Below are 26,604 nucleotides of genomic sequence, written 5' to 3' on the forward strand. Positions count from 1 at the left end.
GCTTGCCCTCAGCAGAAGGCTTTGGCTCCCTTCTCCACAGGGTGTGTGGTGACTTGGGGGGAACCATGGCCGTAGGTCCCCAAGGAGGCTGATTGTCCCACCCTCCCTGCATCTAGGTATTTGACGAGCTGCTCCTGGACGCAGACTTCAGCGTGAACGCAGGCAGCTGGATGTGGCTGTCCTGCAGTGCTTTCTTCCAACAGTTCTTCCACTGCTACTGCCCGGTGGGCTTTGGCCGCCGCACGGACCCCAGTGGAGACTACATCAGGTGAGGATGCAGACCAGCTCTCTGGTTTCTGACCACCGTGGCTTCCCCCTAGGGTGAGATATGCTTGGCCTTTGAAGGAGCCTCCCAGCGTGCTGATGGGTCATCTGGTGTGTATGTTTCAGGCGATACCTGCCCAAATTGAAAGGGTTCCCCTCTCGATACATCTATGAGCCCTGGAATGCCCCAGAGTCAATTCAGAAGGCAGCCAAGTGCATCATTGGTGTGGACTACCCACGGCCCATCGTCAACCATGCCGAGACCAGCCGGCTCAACATTGAGCGGATGAAGCAGATTTACCAGCAGCTCTCCCGCTACCGGGGACTCTGTAAGGAGCCCCTACTCCCACTGCCACCCCCTAGTTCCCCGAAGGGAAGGACAACACCTACAGGCTCAGGGGGCGTAGACAGAGATTCCCAGATGTTTGCAAAGGGAGGCTGCCGAGCGCTGTCTTCCAGGCTGTTGACTTGACTTCCCGGGCACAGACCACACAGGCTGGGCTGGATCAGGCCTCTCTGAATTAGCTGCGGCCAGTGGGAAGCGATGGAACCTTGATGTCATGGCCCAGCACCCCCTGCCTTGTACCTACCTGCCCTGGGGCCCTGTACGGTCCTGTGAGATTGCATTCTGATTACTCCCCTACCTCTTTCCCAGGTCTGCTGGCGTCTGTCCCTTCCTGTATGGAAGACCTCAGCAATCCAGTGGCAGAGCCCAGCTCGAGCCAGGCTGGGAGCATGAGCAGTGCAGGTAAGTACAGCCGGCCTCCCGTGGCCTGTGCCCACCCCGAGGGCACTGCAGAGCTACTACCACTTCAGTCACTGAGGGCTGAGGATGGAGGCCAGAACCAAGTCATGCCCCGATAGAACTTGTATTCCACCTGGGGAGACAGATGGTAAAGGAGCTGTGCAAGATCATGTCAGATAGCAAGTGCTTTGGGGGAAAATAAAGTCGAGTGACCTGATAAAAGAGGGCTGGGGAAGGGGGTTACTTTAGATGTAGTACCAGGGCCCCACGTAGTGAGCAGAGCCAGCCTTCTAAGAACAGGGGGAAGAGCATTCCAGGCAAAGGGAATAGCAAGAAAAGACCCAGAGATGGAAACAAGCTTACCCATTCCAGGAAGGAGAGGAGGGCGGCCAGTGGGGCTGGTGTGTTCTGAGTGAGGAGCTGGAACGAGAGGAGGATGGACACAGCAGGAGTAGCAGCGTGTAGACTCAGCGTCCACGAGGAGGATCGGGGTTCTGTTGTCAGTGCAGGGAGGAGGCACTGACGGGGGTCAGCAGGGCAGAGGCGTGACCTGGTTTATGTTTTAAAAAGCTCACTCTGCCTGCTGTGTGGAGGGCACAGTGTGGGCAAGCGCCCCCGAGTATAGGGAGGCCGGAAAGGAGGCGACTGTAGTTGTCCAGGCAGGTGGCGGGAGAGGAGTAGATGGCCTTGCTGCGTTCTTAACCTCTGCCCTTCGGCCCCGGGACGAAGATCAGCAAGCTCAGACCGGCAAGAACGTCAGGGCTTTTTCTGGTTTCTCGTTTGCCCAGCCAGGTTGGCTCCCCAGGTGAGGGCACTGCTCATTCCGGCTTCAGGAGGCCAGTTACAGAGGGAATGCCTCACCTTCAGCGCAAGGATGGCAGACAGGCCAGATCAGTCTCTGGCCTGGAGCCCGTGCGATTTGGGGCCCAAAAGCTGGCTGTACTGCCAGCAGGCCTGCTTATGCTCTCCTTGGATGTTTCCAGGCAGAGTCACTGCTGAAAGGACGGCCACGGGGCAGGTCTGAGAAGCAGCGTGCTGGCTGCATTGATGGGCAGGCCCCTGCCCCCGGAGAGCTGCTGCTGCCCAGCTGAGCGTCCTCTTGGCTCCACGCACGTCTGTGTGACACTTTGACCTGCCTCCCTACAGGCCCAAGACCACTACCCAGTGGCCCAGCGTCCCCCAAACGCAAGCTGGGAGCAGCGGAGGAGCCACCTGGTGAAGAGCTCAGCAAACGGGCCAGGGTGGCAGGGTTGCCCCCCTCGGAGCTGCCGAGCAAGGATGTCTGAGAGTGAGTGACAGCAGCTGAGAGTCAGCCTCAGGGACGGGCGTGGGAGAGAGGTGGGGTGAGTGTGGAGAGCTGCCCTGCCATCTGAAGGCTAAAACCCACAAACTAGATTAGAACCTGCTAGGGGCTGGGTGCTTTTCTAGGGTTTCAGCTCAAATTCTACCATCCTGACTTCTATACCTTCTAATACTAAAAAGAGAATTTAAAGATAAAGCCTTGTTCTTTCTTTGCCAGCTAAGAGAAAAAAAAGTTTGACTCTTGCTACCTATCAAAGTGAGCCAAATCCAGAAAAAGAAAGCAGAGACCCGATGTGAAGCTGTGGGAGAAAGAGTCCCAGGGCAGGGTCTGGGGGTGCTCCAGGCCCCTCTGCCATCGCCCCGACAGGCTGTGTCCTGTAGGCTGGCCAGCAGAGGGCAGCACTTACCTTCAGAATTCAGGCTTAGGGACGTTTGGAGGTTCACTTAGCCCAGCCCCACCTGGGGACCAGAAGACCCAGGCTCCCTATCACCTGTGCCTCTTACAGCCACTCCTCCATTCGTGCCTTTCTTGTGGCTTCAGCTCTGCACTCCCCTGGCAGCGCTCATCTTCCTTGAAAGCCCCCTGAATGTCTCAAAAAACAAAAACAAAAACCTGGCTCTTCCTTCCCCAGAGCAAGAAGGGCCTTTTATGCCTTTCTGGGGGAGATATAAATTACTGTCCCTTTTCAGTCATCATCTCGGGCTGTTCCTTATGTGCCATGTCTGCATCATTAGGTTGGAGGGTGATTTTCTCCACGGAGCCAATTCTTTTTTCTAAACCCTTCTACTTCAAGCCAGGTGAGGCCATCTGGTTTGCATGTCTAGACTTGAATGCCGGTGATACGGCGAGTGTTTGTTGCTTGTGCCCTTTTCTTTACTAGGCTCTTTGTCTCAGACGTTGCAGATGGACAGATTTGTTATCTTGTTCTGGGAGTACCGGCAACCTTAGGTACTCTTCTCTTAGTTGCCTCTTAACTCTGTGGTACTAAGCAAAGTTCATTCTGTCTTACAAACCTGGAACTTTCCAGGGTGATACTCTGACTTTCAGGTGAGAAGATTAAAGAACAGAGAGGTTAAATGTCTGGGTCATGGTTCCTCAGAGGTAACGGCATCCAATTCATCTTGAAACTGTTGCCAGGAAGTGTGTGAGGAAGGGGAGCATAAGACATAGAAAATGTGGCACGATGCCCATCCGCAAGGGTTTAATAGTCTGCTTAGAAAAACAAGACAAATAACCTGTAATTCCTGGACAAAGGATACAGACTCTACCAGCCTATCACAAGACAGTTATCGGTGGGCCAGAGTGATCAGGGAGTACAACACAGAAGGTTACCCTAGGGGACCCAAAAGATGAACTGGATTTAGACAGCAAGGAGAGCATTTCCTACAAGAAAAACAGCTTAATGATTACATGATCTTGTACAAATTACTTAACCGCTGTGAGACTCAGTTTCCTCACCAAAAATTAGGTTCTTGTCGCAAGGATTAAATGATGAAATATATGTGTCAGGGATGTGTGGGGCTGCTAGTTGCAGAAAACCTGACTACTGTGTCTAAGACAAAGAGCGATTTGGTTTTCTTACTGAACAAAAGGCCCAGAGCTGGGTGCTGCTAGTTTTGGTTTGGTGGCTCAACAGTGTCAGAGCCAGTTTTTCTGAGATTCTCTTGTTTCCTGGCCTCAAGGTGGCTGCCACAGCCTCAGCCATCAACTCCTTGTTCAAAGCAAGAAAGAGAAGGAAACTCAGAGACAGCTGCACTCATTCATACAATAAACATATGTCAAGTGATCACAATTTGCCAGACACCGTTGTAGGCACTGGATATAGTTGCGAACAAGACTGACAAAGTCCCTTCCCTCTTGGGTGCATCTTTGTGGGAGGAGACAGACAGTAAACAAACAGATACATCATGTGTCAAGAAGCCCTGAGTGGTATGAAGAAAAAATAAAGTCGAGTAAGAAGGTAGAAAGTTTGGGGCACAGTGGAGGTTGCAGTTTTATATTATGAGGGTTGTCAGGGGATGCCTCTCTTCCTTTTTCATCAAGAAAATAAAAGCTTTCCCAGGATACCCCTTCCCCAGCTTTTCACATTGGCCTCGTGAGCCAGAACTGAGTCACAAAGCCTCCCCAAAGCTGGGAAATAGGGATCTGGATTGTCACGATTGGTTAGACCCTTGATTTCCAGCCTGAGTGGGCAATGGAATTCCCTAGAGGATTTGTTAAGCCGCAGATGGCTGGGCCCCACCCCCAGAGGTTCGGATCCGGTGGGTCTGGGGTGGGACCTGAGAATTTGCATTTCTAACAAGTTCGTAGCAGTTTGATGATGCTGCTGTTCTGGGACTGTACTTTGAGAATCACTGACTTAGACCATTCCTGCCACATTGTCCGGGCCACGTCCATGACCCGCTGAACAAAATCCAGATTCTGTTAGCTAGGAAGTGTAGATACTGGTCGATAACTCTCTACGTAGTATACAGGGCACTTAGCCCAGTGCCTGCCTTATAAGTTCATAAATAAAATGGTAGCTATTATTCTTATTATGGATATTGTTATTTTTTTCGAAGAACATAAGGTTACAGTTGGGTCTGATCATGGAGGGTCTTAAATGGAGTCTTGGTGTACTCTCTGGGAACTAAGGAGCATTTTGGAACAGGAGAGTGAATGATCAAACTGGCATTTTTGGAAGATTAACCAGGCATTGGGCTGGGACCTAAGAAGAAATGGTGGGGGGAGAGAGCCAGCTGAGAGTCTGTGGTGGTGATTCCAAGTGGACATTACAAGGGTGCAGAGGTCAGCACTGGTCCCTTGCCTTGTAGTCCAGGAGACAGCCATCAGCCTATTGGGATCTTAAGGACTGGTTCTCAAGGCTGAGCCCTTAATCATGGCTAAGTGATTGGAAGCGAGGACCAGGAGGTCAGAGGACAGGACAGATACTCGCGTTCCTTGGAAACCCTGAGAGAAAAGAGTTTCTGGGTGAAACGTGTGCTTCGCTGTGTCCTGGTGGCAGCGCCTGGGCCTAAAGATGTGGAGCGTCCTCAGCAGTAAAACAGTGATAATAGCATCTTGTCACCTGCCCTTCCCATCGAGCACACACCCTGGGGAAAGAAAATGAAAAACCATATGTGAAGAGCCTTTGAATAAGTAAAACGCACCATGCAGGCGAAATCACATTACCACCTTGCATATGCTTCTCAGGGTGTCTTTGACCGTGTTATTGTTACTTCGGTCAGGACCAGCACGCTGGGCTGGATGGACCACAGAGCAGTGGCCACAGGGCCTGTGTTGATACAGTTGTATTGACCCTTCCCCCTCTCCTCTCTGTCAGTGTTAGTTGTGTGACTTAGGGCAGGATTCATAACCTTTCTGAGATGCTTTAGCTGCAAGGTGTGAATAATCATTCTTTACCAGCCTGAAGGCTCCATCATGGACATTTTGAGGCCTTGTTTAGCTCCAGCCTCTATAGTTTTGTGATTCTGTTATTTCTAATGCCTCAGGCCTGGGCCAGACAATGATGTAAACTGATCTTGTGGGAAAACATACCCTGATAGCCATCGGTTCCATGTTTACCTCAAACCCACATCAGTATCTGTTCTGTATTTGGTTATTGTACAACGTTCACTAAACTGAAAAATAAGCCAGCGCCAAATAGCTCTCATTTCAGCTGCTTCCCCATAATCCCCAAAGCTGCTGACCGCTCAGGATTCCATCAGGCTCGAATTGTGTACAGATTTTTCTTATTGGTCTAATTATCTTAACAGTTCACGTGATCCATTTGTCCTTCTGCTGGTACATGGTGATCTGTTGAGAGAAGCCCATTGAATATAAAAGGTTCATGGCAAGGATCACCTCTTCCCCTCCTCCGCCGGAGTTCACCCAAGCTCGGTTAGCCCTGGGGCTTCGCTGAGGAAAACCTGATTTCTGGAATCTCTTCATTGTCTTTTTGACATTTGTTCCATGTATATCCTTCCTTACGTGAAAAAATGTGTGTGAAAGGCACTGGGCAATCTGTAAAATGCCGCCCAGTGGAAGCGGAGGCCGCGTGGTGGTCAGAAACCCTGCTGCTCACTGCCCCGGAGCCTTCACACGGGTTCTTCTCACCTCTCTGTCTCTCAGTTCCTGAGACAGGAAGTTAGTTGGGACCTGGTGTCCCCTCACACTTTCCCTGGCACTTACTAAGTAGCTGTTGACTAATGGACGTCCCCTCCCCTTTGCCGTGTGATTTCTGTGGTGCAGGAAGGGCAAGCGTGTAGTTGGCATGAGGAATGAGACTGAGCTAAGAGCCCAGCTTTGTACCCCATCCAGGCCCAGCTGCACCTCTGGCTTTCCCTGCTCCTAACTGGGAGCTGGCAGCAAACCCTCTGCCCCTCTCGAGCTCTTGGGCACTGTGACTCACCCTGTGTGGTGGGGAGGGGTGACCTCTGAGACCTGGTTACAGGCTCCAAACAAAGTTTCTTCCCGACCTTGAGCTGTCGTGTCTCCTCTGCTGACACATGCTCACGCGTGCACGGTATCCACACGCCCCTCCTGGGCTGGGAGCTGGGGAAGGGTGGACTTGCAGATTTGGGTTTCTTGTTAGCATCCAGTGGGTGGGAAAGGGTGTGAGGGCACAGGTACCCAAGGGGGCCGTCCTAACTGACATCGGCACACTGAGGGAGGCGCTCGTTAACTGATTCTATGTTCCAGCCACTTCTGCTTCTTGTATTAATGACAGGTTGAAAGAGTTGGACAATTGTGAGATTGATTTTTTTTTTTTTTTTTTTAGTGCATGTTTTATGAGTTGATTTTTCCCTAGTGCCTCTCCCCTAGCTGTTCTTCCCTTTCCTTTAGTGCTGCTGTCATCATTCTCCTGCAAGGCCTCATGTGATTTCCCCAGCCCCCTTTTTCTGCAGACTTACGCCCTAGCTTGAGAACAAGAGCACAGGGACCATCTAATTATCTGCTGATGGAGCAACTTGAGTAACTAGCTGAACAGGCCTCTGACTAGCTTTGTAGACAAGGGTAAGCTGGTTCTTCCAAACCTCGGTTTTCTGTTTGGATTTTTGAACCCATCCTAGAGGGTCGTGGGTCACTGGAGCTTATCTGAGGCCAGGACACTGCCACGTCCCTTCATGAGTCTGCCCCACAGCTAGACCACACCCAAGTCAGCATAGGTCTGAATGAATTGTTATTATTATAGCCCTCTGACGGCACCTCAGCCCCTTGTCTTCTAAGCTTAGGCATCAGTTCTTAAACCCTCTTTGGGTCACCCATGCTTTGAAGAGTTTGATGAAGGATGGAGCCTCTTCCCAGAAAATTGCACCTATTTGCACACACAGAGAAATGTACACATTTCTCTTCCTGGTCTTCGTGGACTGCCCCTTAAGCCTATCCTTGGACCCCTCAAGGATCCAGGAACCCCCAGAGTAAGAGCCCTTGTCCTAAGGAATCTTAAAGCACTCTTTATCTTCCCCCATTCCTGAAGGTGGAGAAAACACGAGAAATGGCGGTAGTAGGTAGGAGGACCTGTTGTGTATACTCTTCAAGCCTGAAAGTTTCAGTTTCAGAAGAATAGTCATGTCTTTGGCTTAACGATAGGGGCCAGAGAGAGATCTATGTATAAAATATATATATCACAATCAGCATGTTTCAATAAACATATGCACACTTTATATTTAACAAATATATTTATTCATAGTGAAAAAATATGGCTAGGTTATTATAGTACAAGCTTAAAGGGAAAATTGTTGAAAATATTTTAAAGAGGCACTCAGTACTGACCCCTACAGGTACCCACTCCTACGTTTGCTCTTGATTTTTCCCAGCTTCTAGATAAATCATCATCATCCAGATAAAATCTTCAGATTTAACATTTGTCTGAAAAGGGTTGCATGTGTCAGAAGAAATTTGCTCACCGGCTGATGAGCAAATTTGCTCATGTGGAAATTTGCTCACCGGCTGATTGTGAACTCAGTCATTGCCTTCATCTTCAAGATGACTGGTCCCAGCTGGCTTCTCTTCCAGCCATTTTTTTCTGATTCTCCATCTCTGGCAGCAGCCGCTGTGCCTTGATTCAGAAACTGCCCTTGTCGTATCTGAGCAAGTGTTACCCAAGGCCTCAGGTGAGTGTCCGTGGCCTTCTCCCCCTCCTCTGCTGCTCTCAGGCAAGGGGCAGAGGAGGCCCAGAGGGTCCGCGGGGGACAGCTTGTCCACGTCAGCACCCCAGAGGGCCAGTGTTCAGGCACCCGCTGGCATCCCAGCAACAACCTTGTCCCAGGTACCGTGGCCCGTTCAGTTTACTCTGGGCTCTTCCCAGTTCCCCAGAGAAGCAGCTGGAGGAGCCGTGTCCCTGGGCAACTGAGAGCCTCCTGAACGCTCCCTTTTGCCCTTGTTTTTCTCTTTCAGCTGCAGTGCCGTGACTCTGTGAGCAAAGCCTGGGTGCCCGAGCAGCCACCGTGGCAGCAGAGTGCAACCTGCAGAACAGCTGATCACCTCCCGAGATGGAGCAAGCGTGTGCGTGTGTGTGTGTGTGTGTGTGTGTGTGTGAGCGTGTGCCGAGGAAGGAGTGGCCCGCCTATTTGCGTATGCATGTGTCTGTTTACGCTCTTGTGGTTCCAAACGCTGCCTGGGCTGGAGGAGTACCTGTAGCAGCTTACGTCAGCCTCTGGACACCAGGCTAGAGGTCATGGCAGTGACTTTCACCCCAGACCTGTCCCTGTGAGCCAGCTGCCTTGTCTGAATAGAAGAGTGGTGGGACCTTAGCTGGGATCCTGGCATCTGCCCCCCAACCCTCCCTCCCTCCCTCCTTCCTCACGTCAGACTGCCGAGCAGGGGCGAAGCATTTCTGGCTCTTGTCCAGAGTGTGGGATTCGAGAGGCAACTAGGGTTCTGCTGAGTTCCTGGGCGGGCTGGAGGGGACGGGTGTGTCCAGGCATAGTCACCTGGCCTGGCTTCTTATTTTAAAATTCCCTGCCACTGGGTTCTCCGGACTCTTCCTTGGGGAGCTGGGACTGAGCACGAGGCTGTAGACAGATCTGGAAGCTTTGCATCATCGTGCAGAAGTACAGCCAGGCGCCTGACTGGAGCGCTGCATGCACAGTGTCATAGACGTTAGCTGAGAAGAACATCTCCCTCTTCGGGGCTCAAAACCTGAGGTTACAAGTAGAGGGCCGGCTCTCACTACTGTTCCCCAGAAGCTGAGAGCCGGCCCCAAAGCTGACTGGAGACTCAAGTGCCTCCACCGGGAGGAGGCCAGGTTCCTGGTGGTAGAAAGCCCCCTGGCTCCTCTCGCCACACTCCATGGCATCTCGGTGCTGCCACCGAGCTCAGCTGGCACCAGCCAGGGAAGCCATTCCAGTCTGCGCTCTGAAGGCTTCCTCAGCCTGCCCGGGGCCGGTCAGCAACCAAGCTGCCACGTCAGCTCTCCCAGTAGCTGGACATCAAAGACCCAGGCAGGTGGACTGCCGGGGACAGTTGGGAAAGACCCAAGCCACGATCCCACCCAGCGCACCAAGCCTTCCGGAAGCAGCAGGTGGGAGGTGTGACCCAGAGAAGCCAAGGCCTTGCATTCTAGGGGCAGCCTGCACCTCCCACCTCAGGCTCCCACTGTCGGGGCTGTGCTGAGAAAGACACCATGAAAAGGAGGGCTGTGCGGTCAGCTGGAGCAAGTCTTCCTTCCACCCATGGCCTGCACTTGAGCCACAGCGTGTGTGTGTGTGTGTGTGTGTGTGTGTGTGTGTGTGTGTGTGTGTGTGTGTGTGTGTGTGTGTGTGTGTGTGTGTGTGTGTGTAGCTGAGAGGCCAGTTCCTCTTGGGATTGTTGTCCTCACACGTAACATTCAGCTGGCCTCTGGGCCTTCTCCTCTCTACCTCCCCTGTGACCTTCCCCAGCCTCAGAGCTGTTCATTCCCTTGGCCCCAGCCCTGCCCTTCACTGTCCTCTGTCCTGGGACCAGAACCCTGGGTCAGGCCGCTGCCTCCTACTTCTGTCCAGCACATCGACAGGCTTCTTCCTGAGACGTCCTCAGCCTTTCTCAGCCAGAGAGCTGCCTTTAGAGTCCAACTGTTGTATGTATGTCACCCTCACTAGAAATGTCCCATAATCATGTGGGGAGAACAGGGCACCGGTGATGGCTTTTTCTGCAGCATTGGGTTGGGGGCTTCACTGTTCCCTTAGCCCCAGCCAAGAGGAAAGAGAATTGGGGGCTATTGCCAGAAGGAGAGTAGAGCAAGCCTGGAAGGGCTAGTCTGAGAAACTGAGAAGGCCAGAGGGCTTAGGGCCAGAGTCAGTATTTATTTAGCAGCACCTTCAGATGTCAGGATGATTCCCTTTTCCTGCCCATTTAAGGATGGTCCTCTTCCCTAAGGTACAAGTTGGGAGGACCACCTTCCCCTACGTCTCCACCATCCCTGGCATGCGTCCACTCCGGAGCTGGGAGGGGCAGGGTGAGGAGAGGGTGTATCCAGTGGCCTGGAGCTCCACAATCGCTTCGTGCCTCCCCTCTCCTGGCCCAGGTGTCCCTGGGGGCTCCTGCAGAGCATTGCCCCAAATCCTGATCCAAGGGCCAGCATGGGGAGGAGATGGTCGCAGGCCAAATGCACTTTATACAGAGATTTTCTATTGCTGGGAAGGTGTGTTTCTCCCAGTTTGTTTGTGAATATTCATGTGTTTCATAAATGTCTGATCCTGTCTGAGCAGAGTTGTGCTGTTGTCAGTTTTGTGGGAGGTCTGGGGACTGGGAGGCAGTGGGGCTTAGCCCGCATGAAGCCTTAGGCCAGACCGTCTTGGTTCTGCTGAACCAGGAGCCTCTCACCCGCCTTGGAGGTGGCAGGGAGGAGTGGGTGGGAGATGGAGGATCAGGGAGGCTCCTACTTGAGCAACTGGAGCAACTAGTGGTCTAGACTCCAGAGCTTGGTCAGAGTTGGAGGTCAGTCGGCCATAATGGTACAGAGCCTGCCAGGGCCAGGATGAGGTTCCTGAGTGCTGTTCTGCAGTGACCCAGCCTCTCGGCCCACTTAAACCCCCCAGGCTGGGGATCAGTCAGGCTGGGGATCAGTCAATGGCAGGGCCCTCTCCAGGCCCTCAATCCATTCTTTACCTCAACTCAGCCACGTAAGCTTCAGCTGCTTGGTGCAGACGGGATGCAAGCCCTCTGGCTCTGGCCACGTAGTCAGATCTGCCCACAGACGAGCCCAGAGCCTGGATGCTGACTTTGTCTCGTGCCATCTGGCCAGAGCGGCCCCTCTCTATGGTGTGCATGGGCTTTCCTGTGAGGGTGTCTAGTCTTGGACCACTGGACATGAGAGCTTTGTTAGCCCACACCCCAAATTCTTGTGGGATGGGGTTCGGGCCAGGCCAAGAAAATCACAAGCTGCCTTGCACAGAGTGAGAAAGGGGAAAAGTAGGAACTTGACCCTGGGACGTGTCTCATTCTCAGCTCTGCTTTGAAGCTCCTGATGGCCCCCTTCCCCCATTGACACCTGGGCCTGGCCTTCCCTCTCTCCCTTCTGGCTTCTCTCTAATGTGGCTTTGGTTTGGCCACGGAAGCTAAGATACCTTTGTTCTTGAGCAAAAGATTCTGGAAGATGGAGTTTTCCTACACACACACACACACACACACACACACACACACGCATGCGCACGCGCACGCTCCTGACCTGAGGAGGCTCCCTAGTAGAGAAGCACACACTCTAAGGAACAATTATTAGCCACTATGGCACAATTGCTTTCCCGGGAGGAAAAGTCAGCACCATAGCAGCAGGTGGTTACCGTTTGGGTGTAGTGAAAGGAGCCTGAGCCGAGACAGGAAAGGTAAAGTGTCCCCTCTGGGCCCAGGGGCAGGGAGAAGAGAGGCAGCCAAGGCCTTCGGCTCTAAGTATTGAAATGTTCTCAGGGCTGGAGCTCGGGGGTTGCTTACTGTGGGGCAGGTGCCTGCAACTCCTTTCCGGGTGCTAATCGAAGGGTCGTGCCACTGGGTTGCACAACCAGTGGGCAGTCTAGATTTGCAAATAGGATTCCACAGCTGTGAAGCAGTTTGCTCTGCCCCTTCTTCAGAAGGACAGGACCTCTGTGGTTCTCTCAGCTGGCCAGACAAGCCAGTGAGGATAGGCCAGAGGCTCTATGACCCACCAAAGCTGGGGGCCTAGCCGTGGCCAGCAGCCTGAGTATCCAGAAGTCCATGCTCCATGAAAGAGCTCACTGGCTTAGTCCTCTTAGGGGAGAGAAGACCAGGAGGAACCATGGCCCAAACCTAGCAGGGGCAGAGGTGCTGGGGGGAGCAGGAAAACCACCGGAAGAATCCCAAGAAGTCAACTGTGGGGGCAGGAGGACAGGCCCCAAGTCTGAGAATGTGAGAAGCTGGCTGTGGGGCATCTGGGTGCACAGAGGGGGTGCTCGGCAGGAAATGCAGCTGAGCTGCTAAATGAGGAGAGGGAGGAAGCAAGAAAGTCCTGACACAGGGAGGAGAAGCTGAGAGTCAGAAGCCAAAAGGAAGGGTTCAGTTCACCGTTAGAGGTGTTTGGGGCTGAAGGGGGGCTTGAGTCAATCTTTAGTGAGGAGACCCTCTGGGGAGAGTTCTTGGGACAGAGGGTCCCCTCAAGGTAAGGGGACAGGGTGGGGTTAGCCCTGATTCCCAGCTGGAGGTGGGGCGTTCCCAGCCTCCAGTGACAACACATTTGTATTACATTTCATCCTCACAACCGTGAGATAGACCATTATTGTCCCCATTTCACAGATGAGAAAAATCAAACCTTAGGACTCTTGTCACTAATGCAAGGCCACACCGCCTATTCACTTGGAGAGCCAGGCTGTGACTTCACACCACCTGACTCCAAATCTGTCTGCTCTAGGAGCCAACTCCCAACACCCACTCGCCTTTTTCTGCCTTCCTCCACGACCCTCATTTCCTGACTGCCCTCTTTGCCTGCAGCGAGGGGGTCAACTAGGGTCCTAGGGACCAGGGACCCACCATTAGTTATTCGATACCCAGGCGCTAGGCCCACCCCGAGGAGCAGAGCCCGCATGGGCACGGAGGGCTTTGAGGGAGGAGGAACTGAGCTGAGGAGTCGGTGTGGGATTTAGGGCGGGGCTGGGCCAAACCCGGCGACCGCGGGGCGGCGACTTCAGCACCTTGGAGAGCGCGCGCGGGAGGGCGGAGCTCGCGGGGCAGGGGGCGGGGCGCACGAGACCCCGGCACGGAACCCGGGGGCGCGCGCGGTGGCGCTTGCGCCAGTCCCGAGAGCGCTGCGCGGTCTGGAACTGCGCCCTTCCCTGCGCAGGTGCGCCCGCCGCTCCCTCCGCAGCCCGATACCCGCGGCGGCGGCCTCTCGCCGCGCCCCCGCCTCCTTCCCTTCCGCCGCCGCCGCCGCCGCCGCCGCCGCCGCCGCCGCCGCCGCCTCCGCGCCGCGCTCCGCCCGGATGGCCAGGGCTGTGCGGGAGAATGGCGGAGCGAGAGAGCGGCGGCCTGGGCGGGGGGGCCGCGTCCCCGCCTGCCGCCTCCCCGTTCCTGGGGCTACACATCGCGTCGCCGCCCAATTTCAGGTGAGAAACTCCGGCCGCCGCGCCCCGCCCTTCGGCCAGGATTGACCTGCCCGGGCTCCCCCACCCCCGCGCCCCCAGCTCACACACACCAGACCCCGGAACGAGAGGGCGGCGTGGGGATGGAGTCTCTTCCCGAGACAGAGCCCCCAGAGCCCCCCCTCAGCCTCAGGTGCAGACTGATGGCCGCTGCATATCCGTGCTGCGGCTGCCTCCGCCATTCCGTGTCCTAGGCGAGGAGATCGTGAGCTGGAATTGGAGGAGTGGGCGCGGAGGCCGCCTTCTCCCCGACGTTGGGCTGCGGCGAGGCCTGGCGTGTGCGTTGAGATCCCGGAGGAGGCAGGCCGTCTGGGGCTTTGCCTGTGCCCAGTCAGAAGGCTTCTGAATAGAGATGGGAGCAGGCCGGGGTGCCCCGCGGGTCCCAGTTTCTTGGGGCGACCGACAGCCTTGGTGCAAGAAGGAGGGAGTGGTAGGCCGCTCCCCGAGTCCTGCCCGGCCGGAGGGGCCCAACTCCCAGGCCTGGCGTGGCCAGGACCCTCCGTGGACTGGGGCAAGCCCTGACCTGGTCAGGTGTGTGCAGGTGCAGAAGGCCCGGCCCCAACCCCGAGATCCTAGGCCCGGCTGTGGGAGAGACGGAGTCTAGTTTGGAGCGCCCAGGAGTAGCCAGGGGTATTGGTGGGATGGTTCCTGCTGGGGTAGCTACCCAAGACCCTGATCTGAGCTCCTCCTTCACCTCTCTCCCTGCCCCCATCTGGTGTTAGGCACTTGGGAGGTGGAGTTCAGAGAAGTGGCAGAGGGTGTTGCGGGAGAAGGGGTGAACGTCCCTCCCTCCTAAGCCGGCCGGTTGGAGATGAGGAAGAGGAGGGTGTCACTGCTCCAGAGCCTCCGAGAAAGAGGCCTAGACATTCCCCATTGTTTCCCCAGCTAATGAGCTGGCGCCTTCCCTTCTCCTGCGGCCCCCACCCCAGCCAGGCCCCAGCTGGGCTCTGGCGCCAGCCCCTCTTCAGACCAAGGGGTTGCTGGCTCCCCGGCCCTCAGGTGGGCGGGGACCCCTGGGAATCTCTAATGGCATCATCAGGACTAGAAACCTCCCCCAAGGCCCTGAGCTGAGCTGGAAGAGACCAGAGGGAGGGGACCAGATGGAGGAGACCAAGCCTGAAGGCTCCAGGGCCGGGGGCTTTGGGGTTAGTGCCTCAGAGTAACGGGGCTGAGGTCTTAGACTGACCCCACTGACATGAAACACACCGCCTCGATGCAAACGCTGCCTCCCTTCCAGGAGACCCCTCTGTAGTGGGAGAGCATCGAGCTTAGACAGGCCTGGCTTCAAATCCTAGCTCCACCACTTTCTAGCTGTGTGACCTGGGCAGCTTCTTGTCTTTTAATCCCATCTGTTAGGTGAGCTAATTAATATTGATTCCTTAATGTGCATCAAGTCGGCGCTCAACAAGTGTCAGCCCTCCACACCAGCGGGCATTTAGATAGCTCATTACGGCTCAAAGCGTGTTCCCTGTGCTGGCTCAGGTCACCCTCACAACCACCCTGGGCATGGGTATGGGCCTGCCCATTTTGTAGATGAGGAGACTGAGGCTCAGGAAGGCAGGGGGGCTTGCCCGAGGACCCCAAGGGAGTCAGAGCCTGAGGCTGCACTGGAACCGGGGTCTGCATGTTCATTCCAGTCTACCTCCAGGCCCTGCCTCTGGCCCAGAGGACAGCTTGGCCTCCCGTACCGGCTACCCCATCCCCAGGTGACAGTGCTTTCCGTTCCGCCCCACCCCTGGCAGGCAGGTTACCATGGACGCCTTAGGGAGAGGAGCTGACGAGGCGGGCCAGCCAGTGAGTGTGTCCAGCCCTAGGCCCGGTGGGCGAGAGTGGCAGTACGCCAAGGCTGAGGCGTGGGCCCGCCCTCCAGGACACCTCGGCCTGGCCGCCGCGTGTGGGAATAATAAGGGCAGTGTCTCCGGCCCCTCAGGGCCCGCCCCGCCGGCTCCCGGTCCCGCCTCTCACAGTTCTCAGACCCGCTGGTGTAACCCCTGGTGGGGACCGCTCTCCTGTGGCTCTGGCCTGGGTTTCAATCCTGGCTCGGTCCTCTTAGCCGCGTGCCAGGAGTGGGTGCTGAACGGCCTGAGTCTCTGTTTCTCCTCCACGACGCCGGCTTTGGCCCCTGCTCAGGGCGGTCCTAAGACTTGGATGAGACAACACATGCTGAGTGTTTCAAGGGCTGTGAAGAGCTGCGTTCACGTAGGGCTGTTCTTATTGGTGTTACTGTGCATGTGTGTGTGTGCGCGCGCGCGTGTGCCCCCAGCACCACTGTCAGCTTCCAGAAGGCAAAAGGAGTCAATACCTAAACTTTGGTTGGCCCAATGCCCAGCACAGAGTAGGTGCCCAATAATGCCTTAGTGGTTTCTTATTTAATTCAAGATAAAATTGGAGAGTTCAGAGGAGAACAGTGCACACTGTCAGAGAATAATGCTGTAAACGCCACCGCCGCTTTGGGAGGCCCTCACTTTGCCCAGCTGCCAATCCAAGCACTTTCTGCGCAAGAGCATCTAGTCCTGCCCAGAACCACGTAAACAGAGTGTTATTGTTATCCCCACTTTGCAGATGAAGAAACTGAGGCATGAAGAGGTTAGATAAGTGGCAGAGCTGGGGTTTGAACGCAGTCTGAGTTCAGAGCCACCCTGGAAAGAGAGGGCCTGGAGTAAAAACAACGGAGGAGAATTTGTGGAGGGGGACGTATGGTGTGGATTTGGGAGGGTGGCGAGCGTTTGTTCGTTGATAGTTGGTTTAAATAAACATGTCCTTTTTTTTTTTTCCTGATTATAGAAATGCTCCAACCAGTTACTAGTAGTTACCTTTGGCTCTGGTGTCGGGGGAGGGATTTTCACTTACTTCACAGACTTCTTTGACTTCTTATTTTTACCACATGCATAGGTTACTTCTGTAACTTACAAAATAATAGAAGAAAATTGAACATGAAAGTGATACATGTTCATTTTAAGGAAATTCTGTGAGAGAATTTAGAAACTTAGCAACGGATGCCTTGAGCTGGGTGGTGGGACGTAGGAGGGGGACAGTGGGACGTAGGAGGGGGACAGTGGGACAGCCCACATGGGAGGCTCGTGGGGAGTAAAGTGAGCGGCTGCCCTGGGTGTGTGGAAGGGGAGCGCGGATGAGAAGGACCTTAAAGGTCAGCTCGTCCAGCCCATCCTCCTCCCCTTTTACTTAGAAGGAGACAGAGAGGGTGAGTGGCTTCCCGAGAACACACAGCAAGTTGCAGCAGAGCTGGGGCAGCACCGGGGCCTCAGGACTCCTTGCGTGGCGGTGGTGTTCTTGCCTCCACACTGCCTGGGGGGTGAGAGACAAGGGCCCTCCCTACGCATCTCTTCACAAGGTGCTATGCACTCAGCTGTTCCTTCGTTCATTCAACAAGTACTCGTGGGAATTCCCTGGCCGTCCAGTGGTTAGGACTCCGTGCTCTCACTGCCGAGGGCCTGGGTTCAATCCCTGGTCAGGGAACTAAAATCCCATAAGCCGTGCAGCACAGCCCCCAAAAAAACCTACAAGTGCTTGCACTTTGCCAGGCTCACTGAGACACTCCAGAGCCACTGACAGGGGCCTGGCCCGTCGTGCAGACGTGTGGTCAGTATAGTCAGACAGACAGACAAGGCCTTACCAGACAGGCGGTAGGTGTGCTGTGACTCGGGTCAGGGGCCTGGAGGAGCCCTGGGTCAGGGAAGGGTCAGCTCAGCCCAGGCCTGGTGGGCGAGTGAGCGTCACCCAAGAGGAGGAAAGGTGAAGAGGGAAGGAGCGGCCCAGGCGGAGGGCTCAAGGCAGGAGCGAGCCAGCAGGGTGTGTGACGCCCGGTCTGGCACAAGTGCGGAGAGAGGGCATGCAGGAACGCGAAGGTCGTGTTGGGACCCTGGCCTGTCCACCTGTAAGCAGGGGCAGCCAGCAGAGGTCCAGGGAATGACGGCATCAGATGGTATCTCGGGGACTTCTCTGGTGGTGCAGTGGTCAAGAATCCCCCTGCCAAAGCAGGGGACACGGGTTTGAGCCCTGGTCCGGGAAGATCCCACATGCCACGGAGCACCTAAGCCTGTGCGCCACAACTACTGAGCCTGCGCTCTAGAGCCCGCGGGCCACAACTACTGAGCCCGTGCGCCACAACTACTGAGCCTGTGCGCCACAACTACTGAAGCCCACGTGCCTAGAGCCCATGCTCCGCGACAAAGAGAAGCCACCTCAATGAGAAGCCCATGCACCGCAACGAAGAGTAGCCCCCGCTCACCGCAACTAGAGAAAGCCCACGCGCAGCAACAAGGAACCAGTGCAGCCAAAAATAAATTAATTAAACTAAAGATGGTATCTCAGCTGCCAGGTAGAGAGTGGACAGGGAGGCTGGGAGACTGCTGGGAGACTGGCCATCCTGTGGGTGAGGAGGAGGAACAGGGGAGGATGTAAGGGAGATTCAGAGGGTAGATTAACCCACTTTTGAGGGACCTGGTGTGAGGGGGGAGGAGAGACAGGAGTCCAGGATGATGCTAGGTCCCGAGGGAGGGGGTGCCTTGCAGGAGATGAGAGGTTTGGCGGGCAGGGTGGTGAAGTCACTCAGAGGCCTGCTGAATCTGAGCTTGGTGATCACTGGGGGAGCCAATTGGAGGGTTCAAGCAGGCAGCTGGTTTGGGGTCTGGAGCTCAAAGGAGAGGATGGGGCTGGGGCTAAAGACCCTGGGAGTCTCCACTTAGTGCGCAATGTCCTGAAGCCTCAGGGAGAGCGTCACACCCAGAGAGACAGAGCGAAGGGTGAGGCCGGGGGCCAGCCACGTTTTGGGGCGGGGGGGATGAAGAGCTGCGGCTGCCGGGGCCGCTGCACCCCAGCCCCAGGCCCTGGGCAGTGCCCCGGCCAGCTGCGATGATCTCCAGTGCAGGGACAGAACATGGACTCGCCTCACACAGCCGGCTGTGGCCAGGGCAGGATTTCAACCCCCCTTCTTGGAAGTCAGAGCCTTAAATTTGGTTACTGGATTCCTGGGGCCCCAGTGGATCCCACAGATTGGTTCCCTGGCCCCGTCCCCACTCCAGAGGCTCTTGCCCATCCTGGGTGCCGTCTTTGACCCCTGACCCTGCTCTTGGATTCGTTCAGGGAATCTCTAGGAGCGTCGACCGTGGGCCTTGCCTCATCCGGTGCCAGATGCTCTCTTGGAACACACAGGGCCTGGGTCAACCAGCACTGCCTCGAATAGGCATTTATTTAGTGCCTACAGGGTACAGGGCCTTGGGTCTCATGCCCTCAGGAAACCCAGCTCTGTGAGGGGCCAGAGCCAGGCCCGGGAGGCGGCTGGTGGGAGGTGTGACCCAGCGAGGACTAGGAGAGAAGACCCCCCAGATCCCACCACGTCTCACAGCCGTGTTTTGTCAGTGTTTCTTCCTGCGTGTGAATCATCATGTGGAGCCATAAGGTGACACGTTCTGTCTTCCGCTCATTGTATTAGTTGCCATTTTCTACATTAATACACAGACTTTATTTATTTATTTAATTTATTTATTTGGCTGCGTCGGGTCTTAGTTGTGACGCGCGGGCTCAGTAGGTGCGGCGCACAGGCTTAGTTGCCCCGCGGCATGTGGGATCTTAGTTCCCCAACCAGGGATGGAACCCACGTCCCCTGCATTGGAAGGCGGATTCTTAACCACTGGCCCACCAGGGAAGTCCCAGTACACAGACTTTATAACGTTCATCCCAAAGGAGAGTTATACTCCCTCTGCTGTTTGCCGTTACCAGGACACACATCCTTGTGTATAAAGGTCTTTCCCTGGGTGGGATTATTTTCACAGGATAGTTTCCTGAAAGTCGAGTCACCAGATCCCAGGGTTCTTGCTCCATATCAACACCACGGTTGAGACACATGATAACCCCAAGTAAGGGTTTTCTCCTGAGACTTGTTTCTCGGGTTGGTTTCAGTTTTCAGTGAAGATGACCTCAGTGTGGACACAGTTGAGAAGGGAATTCCAGACCAGAGGAACAAACCCGGCCTGACCCCAAGGTCCACCCAGAGCTGGGGGTGGGATGGAGAGAGGGCTCTGAGGACGGATGCTGGGCCTGGCTCGTCCCCATTCCAGCCAGTGCCACCTTCCCCGAGGCCTCCACATCCTACCCCAGACTCTGATGCAGGTGGGGGGCGGGGACACAGGAAGTTGAGTTGAAAGGGGAACTGACATAAAGATTTCCAAGCGGGAAATCTAGAAAGACCTGGGGACACCAGTGGTTCATTCATTCAACAACGTTCATTAAGTACATGTCGTATCAGGCACCACCCACTGTTAGTCAAGAGAGACACGATCCCGCCCTCAGGGATGGACTGCCTCTAAGGGGAGCCCACCACTGGTTGCAGAGCCCAAATGTAAAATTACAGTGACCCAGGACACCGGCAAGAGGGACCCAGCCCATAGCAGGGCTCTTCGGCCTGATCAGGGAGGTGAGAGGAGGCTTTGTTAAGGGAGCCTAGAGAGTTGGCGGTGGGGGGGGGGGGGCAATGATCTAGGCCAGAGGGGAAGGGAGGGGCCACAGGTGAGAATTTTGGCCCCTTTCCCTAAGGGTTGGGGGAAAGCTGTTAGGATTCTGAGCTGGGGAGGGGTGACAAGACCAGATTTGCATTTCAAATGTTGGTTTTGGTGGCCCCTCGGAGAATGGCCTGTAGGGGAGCCTGAGGGAAGTGGGGAAGCTGCTTAGAGTAGGGGCAGCCTGAGCACGTGTCTGAGAGCCCACTGGGCAGCTCTGCTCAGCACTCAGAAGGCAGCAGAGAGACAGGCTGGACCCTTGGACCACAGATGCCCCCTGTCATGAGAGGGGCCCGTGGGACACCATGGCCAGGACCCAAGGTCACTCAGCTGGCATCCTTACCTCACTCCAGGAGAGCCAGGAACAAGAAGACAAAAATGGCCTCTGAGCAACCAGATGCCTGGCTCTGATTGGCCTTGCTCAGCTAAAGCCTCAGCACTTTGCCACTTAACCCTCACTTCGCATGCACTTCTAACTCCGCCTACTACTGGGTTGAAACAGCAGATTAGAAAGAGCTGCTGTAGGTGGAACGAGGTGAACAGGGAGATGTGACAGCACATGGCAAGGGAAAAGGCCATGACATGAACATCGAAACACCAGAGGCTTATCTGTTCATTTAGGGGAGCTCGGCTCAGGGAAGGGGAGCCTGAGGATGACACGTTCAGAATGCAGTGAGCCAGCTCGGCCAGAGGAAGGGACTGGGGAACCGGAGTGGGAGGCGACGAGGTGAACGCGGAAGCGGGGGCCTGGAATATAAAGATAGACGCCAAAGGTCAGGGAGGTCTCCAGAGACCAAACCCATGACATCAAGTCACCAAATGCTAATATGGAGAGACCTCAGGAACCATCTCACCGGAATGGGCAAGCAGGTCTGATTGATCAGCAACGGCTGCCTCCAAAGGGCTGGGGTCTCCAGATCTAGAGGTGGCCTCGTGGTGCTTAGGGCTCAGGTCTCCATGGGGAAGGTGGATCAGTGGGTTCAGGAGGGAACCTCCCTCCTTCCTTCCTTCCTTCCTTCCTTCCTTCCTTCCTCCCTCCCTCCCTCCCTCCTTCCTTCCTTCCTTCCTACGTTCCTTCCTTCCTTCGTTCGTTCCTTCCTTCCTTCCCTCCTTCCTTCCTTCCTTCCCTCCCTCCTTCCTCCCTCCCTTCCTCCCTTCCTTCCTCCCTTCCTTCCTTCCTCCCTTCCTTCCTTCCCCTCCTCCCTCTTCCCTTCCATCTTTTCCTTCCTCCCCATATTTGCCCTCCTTGAGCTTGGAGGGACCAAGGGTCTGTTTAGCTTTCCCTCCATGAAGGGTATCCCAGGGCTTCGGCTGAGAGACCCAGAACACCTGGTGTCTGGAAAAGCAGGAGGAAAGGGCAGGGCTAGGGCTGGGGCTGGGGCTGGGGGTTGGGAGGTGGGGGGAGTATGACTTGCAAAGGGGACTCCGTAATCAGTAAAGCCCCTTGATCCTTGGTCGTGACCTCCTCAGAGCACCTTGCAATTCACAAACACTCCACTCAGTTAAATTTACCAGCACCCAGATATGGGGAGGGCTCATTTTATTTATGGGGAAACTGCAGACCTATGGCATCTTAAGTCTGAGCCTTAGTGCTCCTCATCTGTAAAATGGACAGAATAAAAACCCTCTTCCAAGGCTGGAGTGAGGATGAAGGGAGATGCAGAGCATAAAGAAGGTTGGTGGCCAGGGCACAGCAGCCGCTCAGGAGACGGGGCGGCTGCTTCTCATAAGCGAAGGAATCAGGATTTGATCTCAGGCCTCCTGCCTCTGAGCCTGATTTGGCAGCCATTCTACCATCTTGCCTGGCTTATGAGAAAAAAATAAGATTAAGGAGCTCCCTTAACCCACCCCACCAGAGCCAGGGATCAAGTGCAGGCTTTTTTTTTTTTTTTTTCCTTGGCTGTGCCACGCTTGCACGTGGGATCTTAGTTCCCCAGCCAGGGATCGAACCCATGCCCCCTGCAGTGGAAACTCAGAGTCCTAACTGCTGGACCACCAGGGAAGTCCCAAGTGCAGGCTTTTGAGCCCCAGCCCAGTGCTCTTTCCACCACTGCCCTCAGTTAACCTCATTCCTCATCTGTAGAGGCTGATACAGCTGTCCCTGCCTGCCCCCAGACCTGCTGTCCCAGGAAGTGGGAATATCGGGTGATGCTCAGATCAGGTGTGTAGAGATGAGCTGAGAAGCCCCAGCCCAGGTCCAAGCCAGACCCTGCAGGTCTGCCCTGAACACTTCGGTTTGAGAGGAGCCGGTGGGGGCTGAGGTTGTCCTTGACGGACATCTAGCAGACACGCACTGGGTGCCTGGTGTATGCAAGATGACCTCACCAGCTCTGCCCTCCAGACCTCACTGGGAGGGAGGAGACCTTTATTCACCACCAGCTGGGTGCAGGGTGGGGGCAGGGTGTGAGCTCCATCTACCTTTGGAGCCTCCTGGGAGGGGAGGGAGGGCGTCTGATGCAGGCCTCGTCCTGTCTGCTCCCCAACACTGCCTCTCCTCCACGCAGAGGGTGACGCCAATCACAAGCAAGGGGAATGACAGGGGACCAGTGAGTGCTGCCCGGAGGGCTGTAAGGCACTGACACAGTGGGCCAGGAGGGCTTCCTGGAGGAGCAGGCTTAACTGAGCCTTCTACCAGCAAGCACAGGTTGAGAGCCTGCCACGTGCTCCATCCAAGCGATGGGTTAGACACTGGCAAGGCGGGTGCAAGAGGCAGGCAGTCACGCACAGAGCTGCAGATCTTGAATGCCAAGCCAAGGAGTCGGCCACTAGCAGGGAATCTTGGAGGGTTTTGAGTGGGGGGCGAAAGGGTGGCATTTCGGACAGCTCCGCCTGATATGGCGGGTGGGGTGGGACGGTGCTGGCATGGGGAAACTGAGGCAGGCAGGCCAGTGCGGAGGTCTGGGACTGCAGAGGCAGGAGCTAGACCAGGCTGGGCAGTGAGGACGAGGAGATGCAGATGTGTGCAGAGGTCACCGGCAGAGCAGGGGGCGTCTGAGGGCACCTCTGGGTTAGACACCCAGTGGTCCTGCAGCTGCCTGGTGCTGACTGAGTCCCAGGAGTGACTTCTCTGTGACTGGCCAGGCAGCCAGTGTGTATATTAACCATTTGCTTAGTGCCCGCCACTGGGTTCTCATCCCAGGGCCAGAGATGCCGCCCTGTGCCAGACTGAGCAGGGCTGCTCTGGCCTCTGGGCTGGGCTGTCCTCCCCACCCTCCCCCAGCCCTGGGAACCTACCACCCTCGGGCTCCAGGTCAGGAGAGGCCTTAAAGAGCACAATGTCCATCCAGCTCCCTCCCCCCCCCTCCTCCCCTGCTGTTTCTCCAGGGACCTTCCAGCTTCCGCTTACGCCACCCCCACCCCGCAGTGCCAGGAGGCTCATTAGCTCCCAAGCTGCCCTTCCTGCCCTGCTGCGAGAGGTATCCACATATGATCTGGCCTTAGCCCTGGCTGTGGCACCTCCGGTGCCCATAGGCACTTCCTGGATGGGTACTGAAGGATGGAGCCCTGGGGAGGGGGCACCCAGGTGGGCAATAGAGGCAGCCCAGACCCACCCCAGGCAGCACTGTGTGAAGGCCGATCTGGGCCCACAGAAACCTCCCTGATGAGGTATGGGGGCGTCCATTTGTGGAGGATTTTGGAAGCCCCTCCATCTCCCTACCAGGAGCCCTAATTGTGGTGCTGGCCCTTTAAAGCAGATCAGGGGCTGGCTTTTGGGGGGAAACATCCCAGATTTCTGCCATCTGCTTACAAGCCTGGGCCAGGGAGGGGGGCCACCCCAGCCCCCGACAGGGGCATTGGAAGGGCAGGTGGAGCCGTGGCATCGATTGCAGTAACCTGATCCCGCGGGGGAGGGGGGCGGGGGGAGGCTGACGGCAGCGGCAGCGCGAAGGGCCAGGGGAGGAAGCTGCCTGCAGCTGAGGGCTGTCTGGGAAGAGCTGGGACCGGGGCCGGGTCGGCAGCCCCTGCCTCTTCTTCCAGCCCATCTATTTTTAATGAGCTCCCCAGCCTTCTGCAGCGGGCTGGACTCAGAAAGGCAGGCCCAGGCGGTGGAGGCCCGAGGCCCCAGCCCTGCCCCGAGCCCTGGCACCTCCACCCTTCTGGGCATGAGAGGGCGGCCCTGGGGCCCCGCAGCCCCCCAGCCGGGCTGGGCTCTCCATGCAGCTGGTGCTGAAGATGGATTCCAGCCCAGACAATGACAGCTGGTTGGAGGATCAATGGGAGCGCTGGTAGGGGTGTGGGGACCGGTGTGGGGGAGGGGAAGGACTGGGGCAGCTCCATTGAGCTCCGGGTGTCCGTTTGGTCTGGTTGAGGTGAGAGGCAGAGGGTGTGGCCTCCTAGGATCCCCCTGGGGCTGAGCCCACCACCTCTCCTGGGTGACCTTGGACTAGTGGGTCTCCATTCTCTACGCCTCCGTCTCTTGGACGTCTCTCTCTGGTTGAAGAAAAGACTCAGATTTCTCCCCAACTTCATTAGCAGAATTTTCCCAATGTCCCACCCACACCAAACCGGGCAGGGTCCCCGGGGCTGGGGCTGAGCAGGTGAGGGGACGAGCAGGCAGGCGCCTCAGGGGCTGGCACAGCCCTGCAGTCTGGGGTTGGGGCCCGGGGTTGGCCTGGGCGGAGAGGGTTCTAACACAGCCAGGTAGAGTTCCCTCGCTGAAGTGCTTTGATCTGCCTCCTGCGTTCAGGACACCTCCAGCTGTCCCTGCCCCCAGCTGGGCAGCCTCCTGTTCGGGGCCGACGTGCCAGGCAAGAGGATTTTGTGTTCGAATTGATGAGACCAAGAACACAGAACAGGGGCATGGTCTCTCCTAGAAGAGGCTGAAACTAGACTGACACCAGACTCCCCTGCACTTGCTCCCAGGGCTTACGAGGCGTGGGACTTCCTGGGCTGGGGACGTGGAGCACTTCTCGGAGGCTGGGGACATGGAGCACTCCTCGGAGGCTGGGGTGGGGCCTCTGCCAGCACCTTGGGTTTTGTCACTGCCGTGCACAGGGAGCCCCCCTCCAGGCATCCCTTGGAGTCTCTTCTCAACTCTCTGCCTCTTCCATGGGTGAACTGGCCTTGGCACCTGCCTTGACCCTGAGAGCCGTTTCTCTGGCAGAGCCAAGGCTCTGACCAGCTGGGCCTCCTAGGCATGGCCTCCTGATTGGCAGCAGGGTGGACAACTCCCAGCTGGGAAAGCTGGGGTAACCTGGAGCCTCCCCTGCCACGGCCACCCTAGGAGGCCTGCCTTTTGACATGAGCCCAAAACTCTTTCCCTGCCTGTTCAGTACCCCTTGCACTGGCACAGGTGGATCCCAGGTCCCATCCTCTGGGGGTTGTGATCTGCCTTCGAGGGGCTGCCCCTTGGAAGAGGTACTAGGGAGGCATCAGGGGGCCTCGACCCGCTGGCAGCAATCCCCTGAGTGGTAACTTTGGCTTCTTGTCCCCACCAGGCTCACCCATGACATCAGCCTAGAGGAGTTTGAGGATGAAGACCTCTCCGAGATCACCGATGAGTGTGGCATCAGCCTGCAGTGCAAAGACACCCTGTCCTTACGGGTAAGGGTGGGCTCTCGGGAGCCCCTGAGTGGGGTGGCAGGATGGGTAGGGACGGGACTGAAGGTGTCCCCATATCTAGAGGGGCTTTCAGGGTCTGTGTCGCACCCTCATTAAATGAAGTAACATGCAGGAAACATCCAGTACAATGCTTGGCACATCTTGAGTGCTCAGATTCTTAATTTATTATTTATTTATTTATTTATTTTGCCAGGGGCTAAGGCAGGCGATAGCTCCTTCAACTGCCCACAAGAAGGGAGAGAGCGGGAAGTCTTGAGGCCTAGGACAGCAGCAGTTAGGGCCAGAATTAAGGGAAGCCTCAGGACTACCCTAAATCCTTTCCAAAGCTGCCTTGGCAGAGGGCCTGAGGCAGAGCAGGGTGGAGTCTGGTGGAATCTACAGTGCTTTGGGGCAGGAAAAAAGAGCCAGGACACTCCCTTGGCTACCATTGCACCAAACACACCACACAGCCTCGAAGACCCTCCCTGGCCCACCGTCCTAAAGGTCCCTCTAGAAGGTTAATCCAGCATTGCTGCTGCTTTGGGCGCCATGGCTTTGTCATAGGACAGATGGCTCTCTCGGCTCCCAAAGTTCTGAATCCTGCCAGGAGGTCCCCAGCATCTGGAGAGACTGAGTCAGATAAGGATCCCCCTATGTCTTTTTTCTTTTTTTAATTGGAGTATGATTGCT

At 56.0% G+C, this 26,604-nt stretch overlaps 1 protein-coding gene across 2 annotated transcripts in view; it reads left to right on the forward strand.

The window, feature by feature from the left end:
- The window catches only part of CRY2 (cryptochrome circadian regulator 2), a 31,878-nt gene extending 20,901 nt beyond the window's left edge, over nt 1–10,977 (forward strand). Inside the window, exons 8-13 of one of the 2 annotated variants that reach the window (XR_011075396.1) lie at nt 117–268; nt 391–593; nt 920–1,012; nt 2,156–2,297; nt 8,691–10,046; nt 10,077–10,977. Coding sequence is in view for 1 of the 2 variants with exons in the window: in XM_068555220.1 (XP_068411321.1) it covers nt 117–268; nt 391–593; nt 920–1,012; nt 2,156–2,295 (588 nt within the window). In the remaining variant the exon portion in view is untranslated. Of the gene's footprint in view, nt 1–116; nt 269–390; nt 594–919; nt 1,013–2,155; nt 2,298–8,690 lie in introns of both variants that reach the window. The other variant, XM_068555220.1, reaches the window with a different exon arrangement.
- Nucleotides 10,978–26,604: the final 15,627 nt, after the last annotated feature.

The sequence above is a fragment of the Eschrichtius robustus genome, chromosome 11 (genome assembly GCF_028021215.1).
Source record: "Eschrichtius robustus isolate mEscRob2 chromosome 11, mEscRob2.pri, whole genome shotgun sequence".
Taxonomy (NCBI): domain Eukaryota; kingdom Metazoa; phylum Chordata; class Mammalia; order Artiodactyla; family Eschrichtiidae; genus Eschrichtius; species Eschrichtius robustus.